General features: G+C 42.2%; 1 protein-coding gene across 1 annotated transcript; it reads left to right on the forward strand.

The window, feature by feature from the left end:
- Positions 1-7,225: 7,225 nt before the first annotated feature.
- LOC134655406 (fibril-forming collagen alpha chain-like) lies at positions 7,226-22,391 on the forward strand. Its single transcript, XM_063510871.1, has 27 exons — positions 7,226-7,374; positions 8,144-8,185; positions 8,649-8,684; positions 9,492-9,616; positions 9,810-9,960; positions 10,481-10,618; positions 10,794-10,918; positions 11,106-11,259; positions 12,164-12,315; positions 12,523-12,637; positions 12,898-13,022; positions 13,304-13,510; positions 13,663-13,761; positions 14,353-14,649; positions 14,739-15,206; positions 15,290-15,451; positions 16,287-16,484; positions 16,779-16,923; positions 17,333-17,727; positions 17,888-18,157; positions 18,444-18,659; positions 18,770-19,058; positions 19,207-19,392; positions 19,544-19,765; positions 20,153-20,325; positions 20,841-21,062; positions 22,179-22,391. The coding sequence occupies exons 1-27, from the start codon at positions 7,230-7,232 to the stop codon at positions 22,323-22,325; spliced, it is 5,004 nt and encodes a 1,667-aa protein (XP_063366941.1). The 5' UTR covers positions 7,226-7,229; the 3' UTR covers positions 22,326-22,391.
- The last annotated feature ends 315 nt before the right edge of the window (positions 22,392-22,706 follow it).

Here is a 22,706-nt window from a genome sequence, read left to right on the forward strand (position 1 = left end):
ACAGGCCGGCCAGGTCTAGGGTCATCTTCAATACTCTCCCTTCCGCGTTTAAACTCGCTTGACCACTTTTGAATGGTAGACAAAGAAGGAGCAGACTCACGGTAAACACAATCCATTTCCTCTTTTATGGTTTTTTGATTTTTACCCTGTTTTGTCAAGAATTTTATCACGCATCGATGTTCTAATTTAGTTAACATTGTCAATTCGCACATGATGTTCATGTTTGTTCAGCAATTGCAGAAAAACAAAAGACTATCTCGGTTCGAATTATACTTTTTTTTAATGTCAATGAACAAACCTTAGCGGCCAGTAACGAAAGAAATTTTAGAAGAGGTCGTAAGATATCAATACCGAGAATATTTTGAACGCCCCTCGTAGTACTATGAACCGATTAGCGTAATGATTTTTTCAAAATTTATGGAGCAGCAATGTATTGCGTACACTTATTTGACACATGAAAGAAAAGGGTCTAGTATTGTTTAGTTATTATCGTTACGTATTTCCTACATGAGACTGCTTGGGAGCCAAAACCGAATCATTATTGCTGTTAATAAATTAACTAGCCAAATTAAAGGCAAATAATTCTTATTAGAAAACAATACTTACCTACCATTTTATTACAAAACAATTGTCTTGCAACGAACAAATCACATAAAGTTTCATCTCATACTACTACATTTTTTTTATTCTTCTGAAATCGTTATGAAACCAATGATTCTACTATTAAATTAGCATTATTTTAAATTACTAAGCACTGTAAGGAAGATAGTAAATAATCAACAATGGGTTGACTAGCTAACGTCAATGACACACTTCAACCCGATACCTACCACAGAAATAGCTACCTACTTGAATAAAAAGTTTGTTTAAGGAGTATTCACTTCATTCCAAATAAATTTTAAGGTATTAATACAAACTATCAACCTAATAGAGTATGTGCGGAAAGAGAAGAGTCGTGGAATGTATGGAGCCCAATACACTCCACGACTCTTCTCTTTCCGAACAGACTCTAATAACTAATTTCAGCAACTCAGGCAGACTAGAGTTAGACCAAAAAAAGTCTGCAGCGATCTTGATAGCCCATGCCAAAGAGTAAAGTAAGTATAATAGGTAAAGAGAGCCCTCTTGAAGCATTTTATGGAAACTCATTTGAAAGCACCAACTCTGATTGTCCGTCAAAACTAAGTATGTATGTGTGCGTGGACAACTAAGTACATATGCATCCACACGTGTACTTTCGCCCCACATAGTTATTAGGTCTACTTGGGCGGTTTACAAGTAAAGTTTTTGTTTGATTTCTTGTAAATTATAAAAGATTTTTAATTACAAGATATCAAACAAAAAAACGACTCGTAAACCGCCCAAGTAGACCTAATATTATGTAGAAAAGGTTTTGAAGAGTGGAATGAATATAACAAAAACATAATAGTAAAGTAAGTATTTTATTGCCTTCAATTTGGTATACAAAGATAGTATGTACCTAATAAGAGCAGCAGCAGCAGCAATAAATATAACGCAGTGCAAGTGTTATTTACACGCACTGACTTAATATAAAAGAAATAGACACACAAAGCAGAACAAAAACGTCAAGAAATGTGGATCCCAATGACGTTTCGCACCATTTGCATTTATGATAAAAACGCTTACATAAATATTGAGTCAAGATAAATGTTTCGTACAGAAAAGAGCTTAATGTCGTAAGCATTAAGTGTCAAATTTGCAAACATAAGCACCAACACTGTTAAAAAATTTAGTCCGATGGCACTAAACGTAACGTATTTACGTCAAACAACGTCAAACGAGAATAATGAACGAATGGAGTCACTTTGGTACACTTTAATATGTATTACTGTACAGGAAGACCAATTGAAGTAAGAAAACAAATTTAATTTAATCGGGAGCTCAAATAAAATTAATTCGTGGTTCAAATTCAAACAAATTAAATTTTTAATTCGTAAGTATACGTCTTTAAATACTAATTTCCTTGAAATAAATTCTACTTATTAAATAACTGTGTATTTAAGATCTACATTTACTCATAACACGGGTGCACGGGGACATTTAGATACTGATTGGATTTTTTTTATAAAGTCTACCTATACTTTATAAAAAAAATCCTGTGGTTGTCACTGTGTTCAGACAGGTTTAGCATTTACAGTTAGTCGATATAAGCCCTTATTGGTGGTGTATATGTCGGAAACAGGGAAATGGGCCGAACACACAAGTGCCGTTTTGCCTTGTTTAAAACTGCATCACCCCTATCTCTTGCTATAATTAAATAGCAGTCCACTTTGCACGTCGCATAGGTTTTCTTGGAAATCTTGAATTTAAACATAATATTATTTCTTATGAATTCCATATAAAAATATAAAAAAATATTGACCTCACATCGACTCATTAGATTTTTGTTCCTTGACATCCCTTCTTTGGTACTAACAAATTAATTTATTCAAAACCATAAAATTACCACCAGATTACATCAATTATCTAATGCTATCCAAAAAACTAACTGAAAGAAATACATTCCATCCTTTTTCCTTGTTTTATCATTGTTATTTTTACATATTTTAACGGCACATTTCGTAATTGTTGACAACTTCACATTTGAGCGTTTCAAACAAGACTAAACGAAAAAGTAATGCATAATCTGTTTTGACATCACTTTTGTGGGGCCATTTTTGGCGGCTGATTGGGTATCCAGTTCTTTATACTATATCAATGTTTACACGTCATAAATTCATAGAAGTTTTTTACACATTACTGTTTACTGGCTGGTAAGATATGACGCTATTAAGCTGAATTACAAAAAAGAAAATAATATGCTTTGACGTAGATTGTCTCCTTAAATCGGTGTCGATAACTTCCGCACTTTAGCAGATTATGTTATTTATGTTAACGCATTGCCGGAAGCTGAACGTATGCAGACGTGGTTTGGCCCCCGCCGTTGACCAGTTTGTTCGCCAGACCTCACGCCGCTCGACTACCCATGGAGAGCGGTAAAAATGAAGTTTATTCCCAACCTAGAACGACTGTCGAACAACTCCGGGAAAAAATTACAGATGTAATTGAAAATCTCCAGCAAGTTGATATGGAAAAGGTACGACAATCACTGTTACGCCGTTGTGTCGCCTGCCTCGAGGTTCAAGGATGACAATACATGTGGAAAATCGGTACCTCAGATGGTGTAAATCGTAATCATTTTTTTTATACAAACTTATACCAAACACAATGTCGGCTATTGTTGACTTGACAGCAATTATAAGTTAACACTTGTGGCAGTTGTGACGTCACGCCAGTAAGACAAAGTAGCGATACATTGCGTGCTGAATTATTTTATTAAGGAAAAAAAAATCATAGTTAACGAGTTTTTTTCTAGCAATATCGGTTCATAGCACTAACGCCTACGTCTGGTTAAAATTTGAGGTAATATTAAAAATACACGCTGTATACCTACGTATACCTATAGTCATTAATTTTATTTAGGTATCCTTTAGTATTGGTTTCGCATCAAAAAATCTAATTACACATCAAGAACAAAGGTTTATAATTGATTTCAGTTGTCTAGGTATGTTGTTTGCGTCTATCGTGAAGGAAGGTCCCTTGTCTAAGATGGGTTGGGATCCCCTGCGCGGCCAGTGCGGTAGTATTTATGCTCGTGCGCACAACCGGCACAGTACTCGCGGGCCGGCGCCCGCACATCCCCCACACACGACATATAGGTGAGTGCACTTACTTTAACTATACTACCTTAAATAGCTACTTATTTAAGGGTTGTTCTCATGAAACACCTAAAAAGAGTTTCGAAAAATTAGAGTGTTTAATAATGGATTGTTTTTAAAGGTACTTAACTTAAAGTTACTATCTGATTTACATAGCTGTTGGTACACTTTTGACAAAGCTTATAGGATAGGATTTTCGGCGAGGAGTAGCTGGAAGTTTAGGTTCTATGCTTTTTCTCAATATTCTAATAAAGAATTAGCTAACACATGCAATTAATCTCGACAAACAAATGCATATGCAATTAAGTTGGTATTTGGTAATTTTAGCATTTTATCACTAACGAGATAACGTGATTGAATATAAGTAAATTTGTTTACTTTTGCCAGTTATAAAAAAATATATATATATTATAGGACATTATTACACAAATTGACTAAGCCCCACGGTAAGCTCGAGAAAGCTTGTGTTGTGGGTACTCGGATAATGATATATATATCACCGTAAAATTGTAAACACTCGTCAGATTTTAATCTCGCTAGTTAAATTATAAACTGACGGTAGGGTGATTATAAACTAACCTAATCTACGTTAGATTATAAACTAACCTAACCTACGTTAGATTATAAACTAACGGGTTAACAATCTTACGGTGTCATATATAATATACAAATACTTAAATACATAGAAAACAACCATGACTCAGGAACAAATATCTGTGCTCATCACACAAATAAATGCCCTTACTGGGATTCGAACCCAAGACCGCGGCTTCACAGGCAGGGTCACTACCCACTAGGCCAGACCGGTCGTCGGCCGGTTATCTGCGAAAACTTTTGTTTAGTTATCGACTCGGGAGCACCCCCTATAGGTACTATAAGATAAACAGAAACCACAACCTAAATATCAAAATGATTTATTTCGTGCGTGTATAATGTAGTAGGTAGGTATGTATGCTATCAATTATCGCCGGCCAGTCAGGGACACTACATGTCAGCGCCAAAGCCTCAAATCCTGAAACCGCAAGCCCTCGTTCACCCTCATATCTTGAAGCTGGCGTTTGTGATTAACGGCTGAGCTGGCCGAACAAATCGCAGCATTTTTCGTTTTACCGCAATATCCATTTATTTGACAGCCAGACGAAAAGATCTTCTCATCCTTTTAGAAAAGGTTTATGTTGGTTATTATATCTATCCAAAGAAAACTTGATTGATGGGATATTTTCGCATCGGAACGAACAAGATGCTCACAATTTTTTGATCATACGGCTCTGTATTTCTTTCTTGTATTTGATATTGAAGTGGACGTTCATATATTTTCAGACCATCCTATACCTACCTTTACTATGCATATTTTATATGTGTAGTTGTTTGTGCCTGTTTTACTTCAGAAAAAAATAAGTACAAGCTTTAAAGTACGTACCTTAATAAAATAGTCGCAGTCCACAACAACTCTGCAGTTTCGGACACCGCTTACGGTGCGATAGTTAACTCTACACCCACCGTAAGGATTATACATAGCGAATACATTGCCGACCACCGATGATTAGCTAATTTTTTCACAAGCGAGTGTTTTCTCATCGGTAGGCAGTGTGATAAATTTAGCGACCAACGACCAAACATCACCCGGGATTTACACGACGTACCTATATGAAGAACCCATTAGTCCACGACGCGTGTCGTTTATTCTCTTATATGCGAACAAGCGAAAAAACCTTCTTCAAAAGACATTTACCGTGAAAGCCATTTTCGTACCATTATGTAAATTTTCCACATTTTCAGTCAAGCCATTTTAGGTGCAATTTATGCATGTTTACAAGAGATTTGTTAAGTCTTTAATTGAGCCCGGGTTCTCCCTCCGGGTTAAACCTGAAAGAGTCATTGTGAAACACATAACAAGTAAAATCTTGGACAATACAATCACTCAATAAGTATTAACTTCATTAGAATCATCGCCACTAATGGACCAACCTCGTCAACTGTCCTTGCGCTGCCGAAATCTTTTACGAAAGTGGGCAATGGCCTCTCATAGTTGTCCAATAAACAAATTGGTTCATTCACGCAACGGTTGCATTGCTAAAATTAATTATGAGTCGCCAATTGATTCTGTCATCTCTACACAAACAGATGTAGAGTGGCGCGCGGGTCAGTGGGCCGGCCCGGATCGTCGCTATGGAATACAGCGACTCTATGCACAGATTTATTTGGGCCAGTTGATGGCTAATCATTGATATTTATTGCAGCAGTCTATTAAAAATCGGGCGCAACCGATAATTTATGATAAGTTGATTTAAAAGATCGACTTATTGACGATGTTCATTTTTAGAAGAAAGGGTTATAAGTTATCTTGCTTATTAATCAGTCCATTTATTTTTTAACTTCGTTGATAGGGATTTATTTGTTGAAAATTAACTAGTTAGAAAAAGCGGGCGGGCGAGATACTGTTGCCCCCCTCATGTGCTCGTCCAAATAAACCTCCTTTCCTTTTTAGGGTTCCGTAGCCAAATGGCAAAAAACGGAACCCTTATGGATTCGTCATGTCTGTCTGCCTGTCTGTCTGTCTGTCCGTTTGTCCGTCCGTATGTCACAGCCACTTTTTTCCAAAACTATAAGAACTATACTGTTGAAACTTGGTAAGTAGATGTATTCTGTGAACCGCATTAAGATTTTCACACAAAAAAAAAAAACAATAAATGGGGGTTCCCCATACTTAGAACTGAGACTCAAAAAATTTTTTTTCATCAAACCCATACGTGTGGGGTATATAGAATGATATTGAGGTTTCTAATATCATTTTTTTCTAAACTGAATAGTTTGCGCGAGAGACATTTCCAAAGTGGTAAAATGTGTGTCCCCCCCCCTGTAACTTCTAAAATAAGAGAATCATAAAACTAAAAAAAATATATGATGTACATTACCATGCAAACTTCCAACGAAAATTGGTTTAAACGAGATCTAGTAAGTAGTTTTTTTTTAATACGTCATAAATCCCCTAAATACGGAACCCTTCATGGGCGAGTCCGACTCGCACTTGGCCGCTTTTTTTTACATTTAACTCAAACGGCACGCTTTGTCTCGTGCATAATTAAATACAATGCCGATTTAAATTTATTTCTTACAATAAACTGCGTAACCACTCAACATTCGGTAAAGTAATTTAGAAATACGGAACACGTCTCAGTTTATCAGCGGCATAATAATTCAGAATGTTGAGGTTTATGGGCTTTTTAATTAAAGTATTTATGACTCCGCACAGTTATTATTTTATTTAATATAATATTACAACATTTCGTGTTTTAGATATTTTCAATGAGAGTGGAGTGACTGACGTGTGTCAGTACTCATTTGTTTATTCATAGATAATAACCAAAGACAATCTCAACACTAAAAGTCTAATAAACGGTTACTTAAATAGATTTTGCTACGACGAGATACGTTCTGCAAATACTGCTCCTAACTGAAGGAAGCGGGTAACATTTTATTGAGCTTGGAAACCGTCCTGTTTTAGGCAACATGTCGTGGCAGGTGGCCGCGCTGGCGCTGCTGCTGCTACAGGTCTCCTGCAAGGAGCTGTCAGAACCCGCAAACGACCAGGCCCTTCCGCAAGCTCAGGACCCTAATTTCAGCGACGGAGATGTCACTACGTATGACGAGTACGGTAGGTATCCATATTTTTAACACACTATTAGCCAGCGGTGGCAGCATGTTTCCATTTTATCGCCTGTCACTATGCCCGTCACTTTCGCACTTACCCGCTTGTTAGAATGTGACAGTAATGGTAACAGAGACTAAAATGCGACAATAGAATAATTCGAGCTGGTCTTTTAATGACGAGAGACGAGCGAGCTCGAGTTTGGGCTCATATGAATCGTTTTTTTTTAGTCGAACAATTTTTAGGCGTAAAGTACAGTCAATAATGAATATGTGTAAATGTGCGCACAAAAATTTTTGACAAAAGCTTATTATTTAGTGGTCAACTTATTAAGCATACCTACACCTTTTTATTATTAATTTACAAAACGATTTAGAGCAAAAGTAAAGCTTTATGGAGTAATTGTAAGTAAATAGATAACGCGTAAATAGATTTCGCGTTAGACCCGTCTATAAATGTGAGTTAATATAAATAGATAACTTGTTTAAGTAGAGTCCAGACGAGACAATTTTTCGCCAATCTGATGAAATTGTCAGATCGAATCAGGCCGTGCAGACGCAAATGACAATTTGATTCCCCGATCAAATCAGCAGGTGCGGACACAAAAATGTCAATTTTCGAAGTTAGTATCTATGGAATGCAAATTGGTGATTAAATTGTGTACCTACGTGTGGACGCTAGATGAGATTGGCGCCAATTATTTTCCTGATCAAATCGGTCGATTTGCCCAGCTCGTCTGGACTCTACTTAACTTTCTAACGAAATATATTTTCAGAGACCGAAGCGGATTTGGGAGACTTCCGAGGATTAGGAACAGGTGATTGTTCAGACTTGCCTAAGCTTCTAGAGTCCAAACCAAACAAGTCTGCAACGATTTCGATAGTACACGTCGTGCAAGTGTTATTTATACGTTTAAAATTACACTTGCACTGCGTGTGCTATCAAAATCGTTGCAGACTTACGAGTATCTTGGTCTAACTATACTGGCTTATATTCAATTTAGTTTTCAGTAGATATAGTGCCTGACCTGTAATTATTATTAGTATTGTTACCAGTAAATTATAGTTAGAGTCAGACCAAGAAAAGTCTGCAGCGGATTTGATAGCTCACGCAGTGCAAGTGTTATTTTAAACGTCAAACTTCTATGAAATTATGACGTATAAACAACACTTGCACTGCGTGGGCTATCAAATCCGCTGCAGACTTTTTTTGGTCCGACTCTATCCAAAAGGTTTGTTAGAAATATTTATATTACTTACTAATTTTATTCGAAATTTCAGGACCTACCCGCAGACCTGTGTCCATTGGAGCTAGAGGTGAGAGTAAGAAATGCAGCATTATTTGTCCTGTTTGTAGTCCATTTGGTAACGTCTATTGTCTGTACGAAGCATTTTTCTACATGACGGGAAAACTATGCTCTATACTACTCTATAGTACGACTTAGCACTGTAAGCGTAGCTTAGCAGTTAATGAATTAACGATTTCTTTACGAAACATCGTCCCTACGGCTACAAACCGCTACGCGCTACGGCGTAGCGCTAGGAAATAAAACCAATTCGAACAATGCTTATAAGATGTCACAGCGATACGATACCGATCTGTCAGTGTCAGAAGTGACGTTTTTGATTGAAGAAATGTCACTTTTGACACTGTTAGATCGGTATCGTATCGCATCTTATAGCATTGTTAGAATACGGCCGATAGTTGCAACTTAGTTTGGATAGCAACAAAATAATATGTAAGTAATAAAATTACATGTTTTCTGCTGAATACTCTGTCAGCCTTCCAGTTTACAGGGTAGGCACAATACATGACAAAGTTCGAAAGTCGAGGCTTAGGCCTAATATATTAATACTGAGCAAAGGAAAATTGCTTTCGCTGTCATTGGATTGGATAAAACCAATAAGTACAAAATACTTAAACCTACATAATACATAATAGGTAACTCTGTTTTCTTAACGGGGCAGACATGTTATGCTTGTGAAATGTAGGTATATTTTCATTTCTATTAAGTTGATTAAAAAAATATATTTAAATTAATATGTCGCTTCGCTTGCTTTGCAGGGACGAGTTTTGCTGCTTAAGTCGGTGATTTTTGGTAATGGGCTAAATTTTATGTTTAGGTGAACAGACAGGATACCCTAGAGTGAAAGTCAGCGTGCGCCAACTGAGGCTGGCCAGGGGACAAAGTAGGACAGTAGACTGCACTCCCGAAGGCTACCCTCTCCCGGTTATCCAGTGGACCAAGGTATGGTTGTGGTAAACTTGAACGCTTACTAAGTTTTTGAATATTTGTAGTTTTTAGTTATACTCTTGTATGTAATGTTAGTTTTAAGTTTATCACGAATAAAATACTTGATTCTGATTCTGATTCTGAAATCATCATTTTATTTATCAAAAAAAAAGTAAAAAAGAATGTTTTTTTGTAACTACACATACAGGAAGAAGGTGGTCTCAGCCAGCGAACAATGCAAAGCGGTAATCTGCTGATTATATCTAACGCCCAAGACGAAGACCGGGGAAACTATGTGTGCTCCGGACTTGTGGACGGACATTCCGTCAATACTGATTATCTTACCGTCGATATTGTAGGTGAGTACTGGTATTTTATTTTTTAATATACACTTATATTAACTTGACATATAACAAACAATGTAGGTTATGCAATACGATTTGAAATTGCTCCTAATAGCCATATACTTATGTCATTTTGAAGCTGCAAGTATATATACATACAAATGAACCATAGTTTGGTAACATAATCTGCTACCAAGTAGGTACCTACTTAAATACAGTCTGAAAACTGGTCTGAAATAATTAAGTGTGTGTTTAAGTGTTGTATTTTTTTAAAAGACTTTTATATCCCAAGAAAATAGATTAATAGGTAGGTACCTACATTTAACTGGTTTATCAACACGAAATCGTCTTGGCCGACCACCTTTTGTCAAAATGAAACGAGACAGAGTTGACACATGTAATTTTCTTTATAACTTGTTTGTGACACGCATTACTCAGTGATTCTATGATTCTATGTATGACCGATCAAAAGCTATTCCTCATCGACGAATTGACAAGACAAGATTCACTGCGATAATTAGTTCATATGGCACAGGCGGCGATACAAGTCCGCGCTGCATCGACCAAGGCCGCTCGTGGGGGGAGGGCGATACCTGGAGCCCCAACAACTGCACGCTCTGCCAGTGCTTCGGCGGCCGCACCAACTGCTCCGTGCTGCCTGCCTGTCTTACAGGTAACTACGTCCCCACAGATGAACAAGGTAGCGGTGCGGTGCAAAATTGAGTCCCGATTAATGCGCATTGGTGGTTTATAATCGCAGACACTACTTTGCTGCCAGGATCATCTTTGCTGGATACATATTAGGTACTCACTCACACCACCATCACTTATTAATGTTTAATTTTTAGGGGAACAAGCAGGGCCCTCTAGAGTTAAAATTAGTGAGCGCCAGCTGAGGATAGCAAGAGGACAAAGCCGGACTGTTGACTGCTCTCCTGAGGGATTCCCTGTGCCGATTATCCAGTGGAGCAAGGTAATTTTTGCTGCAGTATTTGATTTAAACTTTCACGATTTTTACACATTATTAAATTAAAGGTAAATACAATTTAATAAGGCAGGTACCTACTTGATTCTACATTCTTATGTAGATGGTTCTTTTAATCTACCTACTTTTATAAAATCATGTGGGATACCTAAATATTTGTTATGAATTCCCATAGGAAGGGGGCGTATTCGGAAAAGGAATAAGACAAAGCGGAAATACGCTGGTAATAAGTGACGCCCACGATGATGACCGCGGAACTTACGTGTGCGCCGGAGTCGTGGCGGGAAGAGCCGTCGTCAGCGAGTACCTCACTCTTGAAATAGTAGGAGGTAAAATGTTATGGTTATACTTATAATTTATACATACTTCGTGTTTTTGTTACACTAGTGCCCACGCCAATTACTGGGATTAGTTGCCAAGCGGACCCCAGGCTCCCATGAGCCGTGGCAAAATGCCGGGACAATGCGATGAAGAAGAAGAAGTGTTTTTGTTACATACTTACCTACATTACGCGTAATTAAGTGAGTCATTTAACCGGAAGTTAACATAAAGGACCCCTTATTTAATTGACCTCAAGAAACGTGTATCCACCAATACTTATTAATTAAAATAACAAGTACTTACCGACTATAACTATGGTTCAGAACTTCAAGACGTAATTATTAAGTACACAATACATACCAAATTGTCCTATTTGGTTTTGTCTGAGTGGGTTTTTTTGGTCCATAGTTGGGACTTGGGAGCTTTTGAACCATAGTTGGGTGGTTTTACGGTAGGTCAGTTTGACTATTAACAGAGTGGTCGGTATTATGATCTACGACCTATTACGAAAACCATTTAACTACAGCTCTTTATTGTTGCTCCACACATTCCTCTGCGGCGTGAGTAGGTAAGCATTTCGTTGTTGATTTGATGCGGTATGTCCATTTAAGGCTTCGTCACACAGGCGCGTTTCCGGGCGGGGCGTGAGCGGGGCGCGCCGTTTTTACATATAAAACGCTCGCGGCCCGCTCACGCCCCGTCCGCAAAACGCGCCTGTGTGACGAAGCCTTTATTCGGTGAGTTCGTCACGTTCACGTCATGTCACGATCTCCTGCATTCCATTCGGTTTTGTTTAGTGACCTGCGAAATTGCATGGAGAAATTATGAATGAATTTGATAAATTCGCCATGCACTTTTACTGCCGATGGTACAATCAGACGTTCGATTGAATACTTTCACATGTTTCCTTAGGTCACGGCCATGCGGCTGTAGTGGGTACATCTGTCCGCGGCATGCCTGGATCAGTGGGCGAGGCGGGCTCTCCGGGCCCGCCCGGCGCCCCCGGCGCCAACGGCGTCCCCGGCGCGCCCGGCCTGCCCGGCCCTACCGGCCCCCTGCCAGATGTGAGTAGTCTACTGTGGACGCTGCCCTGCAGGCGGGGGACACGGCCACACGGCCCTGATGGCCCTCAAGACTCTCAAGAGCCTCCTTAAGACGAATACAAAGCATATCAAATTGGTTATTAGATTTTATTTCTAAGCATTCTTTCTTACTAGAAACCTCTCGAGTTTGATGTAGCTTAAACGATAATTTTAATTGGATATTTACAGGTGAACGATCATCTGAGACGCCAAGTTGCAAGTAATGGAGATAAAGGACCACCATTCGACCCATATAACTATATGCAAGCTTCTGTAGGCGCTCCGGGCATCCGAGGCATACAGGGTAAGACGAAACATCGTAATCTTTGGAGAACTACCTATGCAGTCAAATCCGATAGGTCGAGTAATCGGGTTATCCCGATGTCAGGTTTATCTCACACCCGCACTCCGGAATTTATCGTGTTATTTTTACACGATATAGTGTTTTTGACATAGTTTGGGTACGGGACAGCTGTTATCTTCATACAATTTATATCCTTAAAACTCAAAATATTTATTGAGATGACAGCTATTACCATTTGTGACTGTTAAATGCCATTTCAGGACCACCAGGGCCACCAGGACCGCAGGGTTTTCAGGGACCGCGAGGAGAGCCTGGAGAGCCGGGTTTGCCCGGGCAGCAAGGACCCCCGGGTGAAAGAGGACCTCAAGGGTTAGCTGGAAAAGATGTGAGAATCTATAAAACCGCTATGTTTAAACTGCTAGTTCAAGAAAATTAGGAATAATTGATATATTTAGCCAAGCGAAGCCGGCAGGGCTTCCTTAATTAGACAATAGACTTTAAGATTTATTGGTTTTAATACTGCATTAAATTGTTATAAAACAGAACTTTACAATTTAGGTAAGTATTCATAATCTCCTGCCAAGCATCATATACCTATTTGGGTGAGATCATAACAGTAGAAGTCGATAGCCAGACATGTTCTGGTACAGCACAGTAATGTTGTAGGGAGCTACGGGCGAGGACGGCGAACCCGGACCGGCGGGAGCGGCGGGGCAGCCCGGCCCGCGCGGCGCCCCGGGCCTGCCCGGCATCCAGGGCCTGAAGGGCCACCGCGGCTACGACGGCAAGGACGGCGCCAAGGGCGAACAGGGACTTGCTGGAGAAAAGGGACCGACCGGCCAGCCTGGACTGATGGGACCATCGGGACCTGTGGTAAGTGGATTTGCTCTGGCAAGGACTCTGGTGAAACACACCTTACATGATAAATTCTATAACCAAAAAGCTTGTTTTAAAAATGTGTTAAAGTTGAATTAAGTGATGTTTCTCCGATTAATCTTTGTACTTTCTCTATTGTGATTATTCAGGGCCCGATGGGACCTCGTGGAGAGAGAGGTCGCGAAGGCTCTCCGGGAGCTCCCGGCATGCGCGGTATCGACGGTGTTTCTGGACCACCAGGACCTGTGGTATGTTATTTTATTAACCCTTTACCATGCTGACAGTTCAAAAATGACGATCGAATGTTAGTCTTAATGATCGAAAATAGAACACATGTTTGTAGTGTCGTATGTGGGAAATATATAATAGATAAATAAATATTATAGGACTTTTTTACACAGATTGACTAAGTCCCACAGTAAGCTCAAGAAGGCTTGTGTTGTGGGTACTCAGACAACGATATATATAATATACAAATACATAAATACATAGAAAACACCCAAGACTCAGGAACAAATATCTGTGTTAATCACACAAATAAATGCCCTTACCAGGATTCGAACCCAGGACCGCGGCTTAACAGGCAGGGTCACTACCCACTAGGCCAGACCAGTCGTCAAAATTTCCTTATATTCCTTAACCTGGTAAAGAGTTAAGTACTTTATGGACTTCACAGAATATTACACTCGCACCAGATTTTTAGTTATTTTGATTTTCCATTACTCCATAAACAGCTTCGTTGTATGATTGTTGAATGTTGGTTTCGCAACATTTACTTGTTTTTTTATTGGGTTGGACAAGGGTGTTTGAAATGTAACTCAAGTTTGACTGTATTTTAGGGCAACGTTGGAAAACCCGGTTCTCCAGGATTTCCAGGCGCCCCAGGCTTGAAGGGCGAGCAAGGCGCAGTTGGCCCCCAGGGCAGCCAAGGCATGCAAGGTCCGAGGGGAGAATCAGGTCGGCCAGGGCAACCGGGAGATGCCGGTCCACAGGGCCTCGCTGGTCGCGACGGTATCCCTGGGGAAAAGGGCGTGGCCGGACAATCAGGAAATGCGGGGCCTCAAGGCTTCCCTGGCCCCAGAGGCTTACCCGGTGTAGCTGGCGACCCAGGAATTCATGGCGCTAAAGGAGAACCGGTTAGTGCATTTAAAAAAATAATATACTTTTATAATATACATCTTTTCACGTGCTGAATTATAGGTGACTACTTATTTAATTCTTTCAGGGTCAAATTGGAGAAAGAGGTATGAGAGGTGAATCGGGCATCAGAGGAGAGCCAGGTGCTCCAGGACCACGTGGTCTTCCAGGAAGTGTAGGATCTGAGGGCAAACGCGGCAAACGAGGACTTAGGGGACCTGCTGGTAACATTGGTCCTCAAGGAGAAAGAGGTCAACCAGGGTTGAGAGGTTTGCCCGGTCCTGACGGCCCGATTGGAGCTAGGGGCCAACCAGGTGAAAGAGGAAATGTTGGGTTGCCTGGTGAGAAAGGTATTACTGGTGACGCTGGAAGACCAGGGCCTCAAGGATTGCAAGGTCCTAGAGGTGTAGTAGGGCGACCAGGAATATCCGGCAAACAAGGGCCGCCTGGAGATCGTGGTATACCTGGAGCAGATGGTAGACCCGGAGAAATGGGACCTCAAGGCTTACAAGGAACCCCTGGACCCATGGGGAGCCCTGGCGAACGAGGATTGCAAGTTAGTAATAAAAACTGTGTTTTAATGTGAAAAGCAGACCTATGAAACATACCGAGAGAGTAAATTTAACCTTCTTTTTTTAGGGCGAGTCCGGAAAAGATGGAGAGATGGGCCAGCCTGGTCCTGAAGGCCGGAAGGGTGATGCAGGACGGGATGGTAGCCCTGGCAGCCAGGGCGCACAGGGTCTCCCAGGGCCTGCTGGTGAAAGGGGACCGGCTGGTCCTGCGGGTTCGACAGGTTTCCCTGTACGTTTTAGTTACTGTACTAATTACGACACTTTAGCTATAAGTAAATCACGTTTATTTACGGAACACATGGCGATACCACACTATGTTCGATGTTTTTTCGTAAATAGTGCAATCTATCAGCAGCACGAAGCGCGGCGCTTTATTTATTTTGCGCCTAGAAGACTAAATTGAAGATAAAGTATGAAAACACGTATGTAATTTAATTTCAATAAATTTTTTTGTGACAACAGATAATACAAATACACAACTAACAGAAAAAACATAATACCTAAAGCCCACAAATTGGTCCCCAATAGGAATAGGAATGTTTACCGTAAGTATTTAAAATAAATTATTTCACACCAGCATGCACGATATAAAGCATCAGAAAATTATTAGAAAAGTATAGACCGCAGTTATTGTTTGACACAATTATTATTTAATAAATCGGAACGGAAACAACTATAAATAAAAAACAGGTAACTTGCCCGGGACGTCACTTGTTCTGTTTTTTCATATAAGTATGTAGATTCCATAGTGACTAATCGTTTAGTTAGACAGTTCGAAAAAATAAATTGATTTGACTATAGGTATATACCTACATATAATATATAATAATTATAATCATTTGAGCCTATATACGTCCCACTGTTGGGCACAGGCCTCCTCTCATGCGCGAGAGGGCTTGGGCTATATAGTCCCCACGCTAGCCCAATGCGGATTGGGGACTTCACATACACCTTTGAATTTCTTCGCAGATGTATGCAGGTTTCCTCACCATGTTTTCCTTCACCGAAAAGCTTGTGGTAAATATCAAATGATATTTCATCATATAATACTTCTATAATTTTAGGGAATGCCGGGAGCTGCCGGTTTACCCGGATCTTCGGGCAAAGATGGCGAGCCGGGCGTGGCGGGGCCGGCGGGCCCGCCGGGGCCGGCAGGGCCGCGGGGCGAGCGGGGCTTCAACGGCGACCGCGGCCTCCCTGGGCCGGCGGGAGCGCCTGGCGAGAAGGGCGACGTGGGAACGCAAGGACCTGATGGACCCGCGGTAAGTAGGTATTAGTATAGACTATAGGTACTCCCGGTAAGGATATTTATTTGATGTGTGTTTATCACGAATAAATGTTCCTAAGTTATGGATGTTCTTTCTATGTATTTAAGTATTTATCTCTCAATGTACGTAAGTATGTAATGTGTAGCTTTGCTTAGTTTGGGACTAGGTCGATTTGTGTAAGATTGTGCCGAAATATTTATTTATTATATTTATTATTTATGAGCTAAAATACCTAATCATTTCAATCTTCTCATGAAGAAATATAACGTTATGAATATTGTATACAAGGGTTCGGAAGGTCCGAGAGGCAGCAAAGGTCAACAAGGACACCCCGGAGCTTTGGGCTTGCCGGGACCAAGAGGACCCACTGGAGCCTCAGGCGAAAAAGGCGAACGCGGTTCACCGGGCCCCGCGGGTAATGATGGACCTACTGGTGAGTAAGCAACTGTAATTTTTGTCATATGTTCACAACACGATTTTACGGCACTGTGTTGATCCTTTTTCTTCCACAGTCCTACTAGCTTATTTTTTTGGCGACAGGGTTTTCGGGGCCTTTGCAAGATCAAAATGGGTCGTCGTGACTTTAAGGTCCATAATATAAGAGCTACTCTGAAAATAGGACTAAATTCACTGAGTATTTGCCCGCATGGCAGATTTTCTCTTGCGGTGCATGAAAATTTCATTCTAATCCGCTTGGGTCCATGAAACACATAATTATTGAGAATAAGAACCATAGCCTTAGTCTTTCACAATATCAAAAGGATAACATTTTCCACCATTCATCGAGGATTCTCACTGTATACATTTTCTTCCTAGAAAACTCTCCTTTGCTTTTATTGTAGGACGTCAAGGAGAACAAGGTCCTCAAGGACCTGTGGGCCCGGCCGGGCCCCCTGGTGAGCCGGCCGAGAGAGGCGAGCCCGGTGCGCCCGGCACACCCGGTGAAGCCGGCGCCAACGGCTCGCCCGGTGAGCGCGGGCAGCCGGGCCTGCAGGGCGCGCAAGGCATGCCCGGCTCGCCCGGCCTCACGGGCATGCCCGGCATCAAGGGCGACAGGGGCTACAGCGGACCCAAGGGCCAACAAGGCGCTCCTGGCAGCCCAGGTATTGCTGGCGAACCCGGCCTGCGAGGCCTTCCGGGCTTAGCGGGCACTAAGGGGGTACGAGGCGAGCATGGCCTTAAAGGAGAATCAGGACATCCTGGTCTGCCGGGAAGACCCGGTGACCTTGGACCGCAGGTGAGAATAAATGATAATATGTAGTTACCGAGCTAATAAACTCCTTCGCCCTGTAGTCTAAATATATATATTGTTATACGTTTTTCCGGATAATTAGCATGAATATTATTGACATTGCATAAAAGCGATAACAATGACTTAAATCGTGTTATATTCATAGGGTCCTCAAGGAAGCCCTGGACCGGCGGGAACACCCGGTCTTGCCGGACCAAAAGGAGCAACCGGAGATGCTGGCAGACCGGGCGCCCCTGGCCCCCAAGGGCTCACGGGTCCTCAGGGTCCAGAAGGCGTCAAAGGCGAGCGAGGCAGCGAGGGCGAGACCGGACCCCAGGGTCCCGCAGGATCTGCGGGACCGCCAGGAGAGAGAGGACCAAGTGGCTTGCCGGGGATGGCAGGACAGCCCGGACCTCAAGGATTACGTGGAGCTCAGGTATTACATATAAGATAGGTAATTAAGATGATTTTTTTTCTTTTTGCGTACTTTATGTTTTTTTATTCTTACGGCCACCTGAATCATCCCACTGACCCGAGTTTAAGCGGTCAGACCGTTAACCCCACTGATTTAATATAATAAAAATATTGCAATGGTAACCATGGTAACTCCAGGTTTAACCGGTTAACCTCGGGTAAGTGGAATGGTGCAAGTGGCCCTTAATGTTTTTTTTAGTTTTTTTTATTAAATAATTTAATATTTTATTAAAATATTATTTCAATAGGGTGAAAGCGGAACCCCGGGCAAACCAGGTGCTGATGGTGCTCCAGGTCAAATAGGGGCTCCAGGACTGCAAGGCCCACCCGGACTTATGGGAGAGCAAGGGCCAGAGGGACGTCCCGGGAAGCTGGGGCAACCGGGCATCCCTGGCAGGCCTGGAGACAAGGGGCCGGCCGGGCAGCCGGGTATTTCTGGACCTCCCGGTACACCTGGATTACAGGTAAATAAGTAAAAGTTTTTATATTAGTTTCCATTAATTCATTCAAGAGACGGCTTGAATGCCACATGCTCAGGGTTTACAGATACATCACATTTAGGCTTTGATTTTAGGGTCCTCCGGGACAAGCTGGACCTCCTGGTCCGGCGGGTGAGCGCGGACAACGCGGCGAAGCTGGTCCCGCCGGCGTGGACGGGCCTCGAGGGCCAGCCGGCAAGCAGGGAGCTCCTGGCCTCGACGGCGCTAAAGGAGAGAGAGGCGAAGCTGGGTTAGATGGAGCTAAGGGGCACGCCGGCCTCCCAGGCCTGCCGGGAATGGTCGGTGCACCGGGACGCGTGGGAGAACGAGGCCTGCCCGGACCGACGGGACCACCAGGAAAAGACGGCGATTCTGGCCCTAGAGGTACGTATTAACGGTTTAACGTTTCCTAAAAAAAAAAACAGATGTTTTGCTCATTGTTGTGGCGCAGTTGAGTCAAAATGACAAGAAAACTCTTTTCACTTCCACTGAAGTTCAGTTAAGTTACTTATTTGCAAAAAATTGAATACAGGCACTCCCGGGCGCGATGGTGCTCCTGGCCCTCAAGGGCCGGCGGGCCCGCCCGGAGGCCGAGGACCCGCAGGCGAGCCCGGACGACACGGGCCTCCTGGACCGGCCGGGCCGCCGGGCCCTCCCGGACCCGCTGGTGAAGGCCTGGCTTACGACGCTGCTGCTCTTGCTGCAATGATGCAACAAGGTACGTGACATATTTTATCTGTGGGTAAACTTTACCCTGAGGTTCATGCGATAAATAATAAAATTTAGCCATCAGTACATCTGTAGGTATTTCACCCAATTAGAGTCACTATGACTAATAGCTTTAATACTAAATAATTCCAAATTTTCAGGTTCAATTAAAGGCCCCGACCCACTTAACGACGATCCCAACTTGCTGCCATCGCGTTTCTTCAAGGACGACATGACAGCCGCAGAGCGCAAAGAAATAGTGACTAAGGCGTACGAACGTCTAAAGGTGTCCTTGGATAAATTCCTGAAGCCAGACGGCTCGCAAGACGCGCCCGGCAAGACCTGTGGGGATATCAAATATCATCACCCCGGATTTAAGAGTGGTGCGTTGAAACTAAGGAGTTGCTTTAACTGTAAACAGAGGAGTCTCAAATACATATTGAATATTCAATCTCTATTAAAGGTTGAACGTTCTGAAGCTTTTCCACGCTATTGTATGACTATTTTACTTATGGTTAAAATCATCCTTAGTCTCTTACTGCCAGTTGCACCATCCGAACTTGTCAGACTGATTAACGTCACCCGGCGCGCCGCGGCGGTTTACTATGAAACTTTCTATACAATAAAATTTTGCGAACCCTTTAACGACGACAAACAGTTTGGCGCAACCGATTCTTAGTGTCTAAACGTTGTAACCAGCGCCATTATCATTTTAGATGGCCAGATTATGAGGAGTATGGTTGTTAACAACATTTTTGATAACATTCCAGGTCAGTACTGGATCGACCCGAACGGCGGCGACATCAACGACGCGATCCTGGTGCACTGCGACATGGACACGGGCAGCAGCTGCATCTACCCCAAGCCGATGGAGTCCAAGGACATCTCCTACAAGGGCAAGGAGAAGGAGGTCTGGCTCAGCGAGCTGGAAGACGGCTTCACTGTGAGTGCTCGAAACTTGTGTACTTTTTTGCCTAAGTTGTTCCATTGTATCTTCTCTACACTATTAACTGTAACCTTTTCGCCGCCATTGACTTGATACAAAGTCAGTACATTTCGTGCCACACACGCCACGACTTGATATGTTATACGGGTTGTTTAGGTCCAATTTGTGACTTGGCGTTGATGACACTTTATTACTGTAGTTATTGACGAGGTGGCGAAAAGGTTAAGTACCTATTATTTAAGTAGGTACCTACTTGATTCGAGTCAGTCTAAGTTAATTCTTCACCGACTTAGCAAGTTACAGGTTGTGCTGCAAAGTCGGTGAAGAGATAGCTTTGACGGACATAAAGTAGCCTTAGAAAATGGACCTCATATTTCAGTTGGTCGCTCTCAGCTTATTATCTTTTTTTACTTTGTAAAATAATCCTATCTCTGTGTACCTATAAGTATTCAAATTTAGACAACATCACATGTTTTCATAAATAAATACCTACGTCTTTATTTGTATTTCAGATCAATTACAAGGCGGACCACAGCCAGCTGACGTACCTGCAGCTGCTGTCGGGCCGCGCCGCGCAGAACGTGACGCTGCACTGCCGCAACACTGTCGGCTACTACGACCCCGAAGCATACCATCACCGCCGCGGGCTGAAGCTGCTCGCCTACAACGACGCCGAGATCCTGCCCCGCGCCAACAACCGCCTGCGATACTCGGCAGTGCTGGATGACTGCCAGGTGAGTTTACCACAATTACCACTAGTATATATAATGTAACGTGATACAACGCCGTCGGTGCTACGACTCCGAGACGCGCCACCATCTCTGTGGTCTCAAGCTGCTCGCAAAAATTACGACGAAGCATCGGACAATTTTTTTGTTAGCCACATAGAGTGCTGTTGCTGTTATGTATCCCCGATGTGCATTCCAATTTAGTCCCTACCTAGAGCTGGGCACCGTTAATCAAAAAGTTAACTTCGTTAATCCGTTAAATAAAAAGTTAACTTCGTTAAACGTTAAAACGTTACTTTTCAAAAGTTTTAACGGAAGGTAAAGTTAATCGTTAACTTGAAATCGTAAATATACGCAATAGGAAATAAAACTAGTAGAAATAATCATAAATTTTGACGCTCGGTCTTGAATAGTAAGTAAGTTGTTATATTTGTCTCGCTCGCACCCGTGTATCTTATATGGCAACTGCTCAGGTTGCCGCGATCGACTCTGTCATACTCTCGTAATAACAAAATTAATACGGCGCACGGGGTAAGCAATATTAGACTATGTATGTATGTAATGTCAGTAGTACAAGCGCGCGACGATTCGCGCTATATAAAGTTGCACTGCATACAAACCTAACGCAAACTAGTCGGAACGTGATCGGCGCGGCGCGGCAGCGCGCGGCCTTGGTGTGAGTAGGTACTTAGGTATTAACGATTAACGGACTTAAGGAAAGTTAACGGAAGTTAACAAGTCCGTTACAGGTTTTTAAAGTTAACTTAAAAGTTAATCCGTTACTCGAAAACTTAACTTCGTTAATTAACGATTAACGGATTAACGGACTTCTGCCCAGCTATGTACCTACCTATATTGGGCAGCCTAGCCAAGATATCAATAACCGTACAGCAACAAACACGTTACCGACGAAAAGTAAAATTGTATCGGGATGACAGATGCTACGAAAAGTAACATGACGTGACTATTTCCATACATTATCCAAGTTTCGATTGGCGTTTTCTATCAACGATTGTCATCTTGGATAAGCCCCAGGCCTAAAAAAGAATTTACCTACGATTGCTTGCTAATGGAGTGATACTATATAACTATATAAGTGTATAATTTAACGTCTATTTACAGTACAAGTCGCAAGAATGGGCGAAGACCATCGTGGAGTACTCAACAGACAAGTCCGGGCGGCTGCCGCTGCTGGACGTGGCGGTGCGCGACCTGGGCCGCGGCCAGCAGGCCTTCCGCGTCGAGCTCGGGCTGGCCTGCTTCACGTAGCGGTTAAGGTGCAACTCCAAATTACGATGACCGCAATATTTTAAATTTTTCGTTAGTAGAGGAAGAGATGTCGAGTCTAAAAAACATCGTGCCCGGTACTTTGACTTCTGAAATCTATGCAGTACAGCGCTATATGTAGGTATTGTGGTCACTTGATTGTCAAACGCCAACTTTTGACAACCTAAGCTATCACATAATTTACGGAGACGTACACGTACAGCGTTATCTACATTAGCGGCGGTAGCACGGTCGCTTTTTTATCGCTTGTCGCTCTTGTGCGAAAGAGACGGCCATAGTGACAGGCGATAAAGATGGAACCATGCTGCGCCCACAGTTGTCAAATTTTATCCACAAATTTATCTTAAACTTTACACTTATGTA

Source organism: Cydia amplana, chromosome 2, assembly GCF_948474715.1.
Source record: "Cydia amplana chromosome 2, ilCydAmpl1.1, whole genome shotgun sequence".
NCBI classification, from domain to species: Eukaryota; Metazoa; Arthropoda; class Insecta; order Lepidoptera; family Tortricidae; genus Cydia; species Cydia amplana.

Coding starts and splice junctions, on each gene's coding strand:
- LOC134655406 (XM_063510871.1), top strand. CDS start 7,230: ATGTCGTGGCAGGTGGCCGCGCTGGCGCTGCTGCTGCTACAGGTCTCC. Junction 8,685..9,491: donor TGTGTCCATTGGAGCTAGAG/GTGAGAGTAAGA, acceptor TTTTATGTTTAG/GTGAACAGACAGGATACCCT. Junction 21,063..22,178: donor CAGTGCTGGATGACTGCCAG/GTGAGTTTACCA, acceptor GTCTATTTACAG/TACAAGTCGCAAGAATGGGC.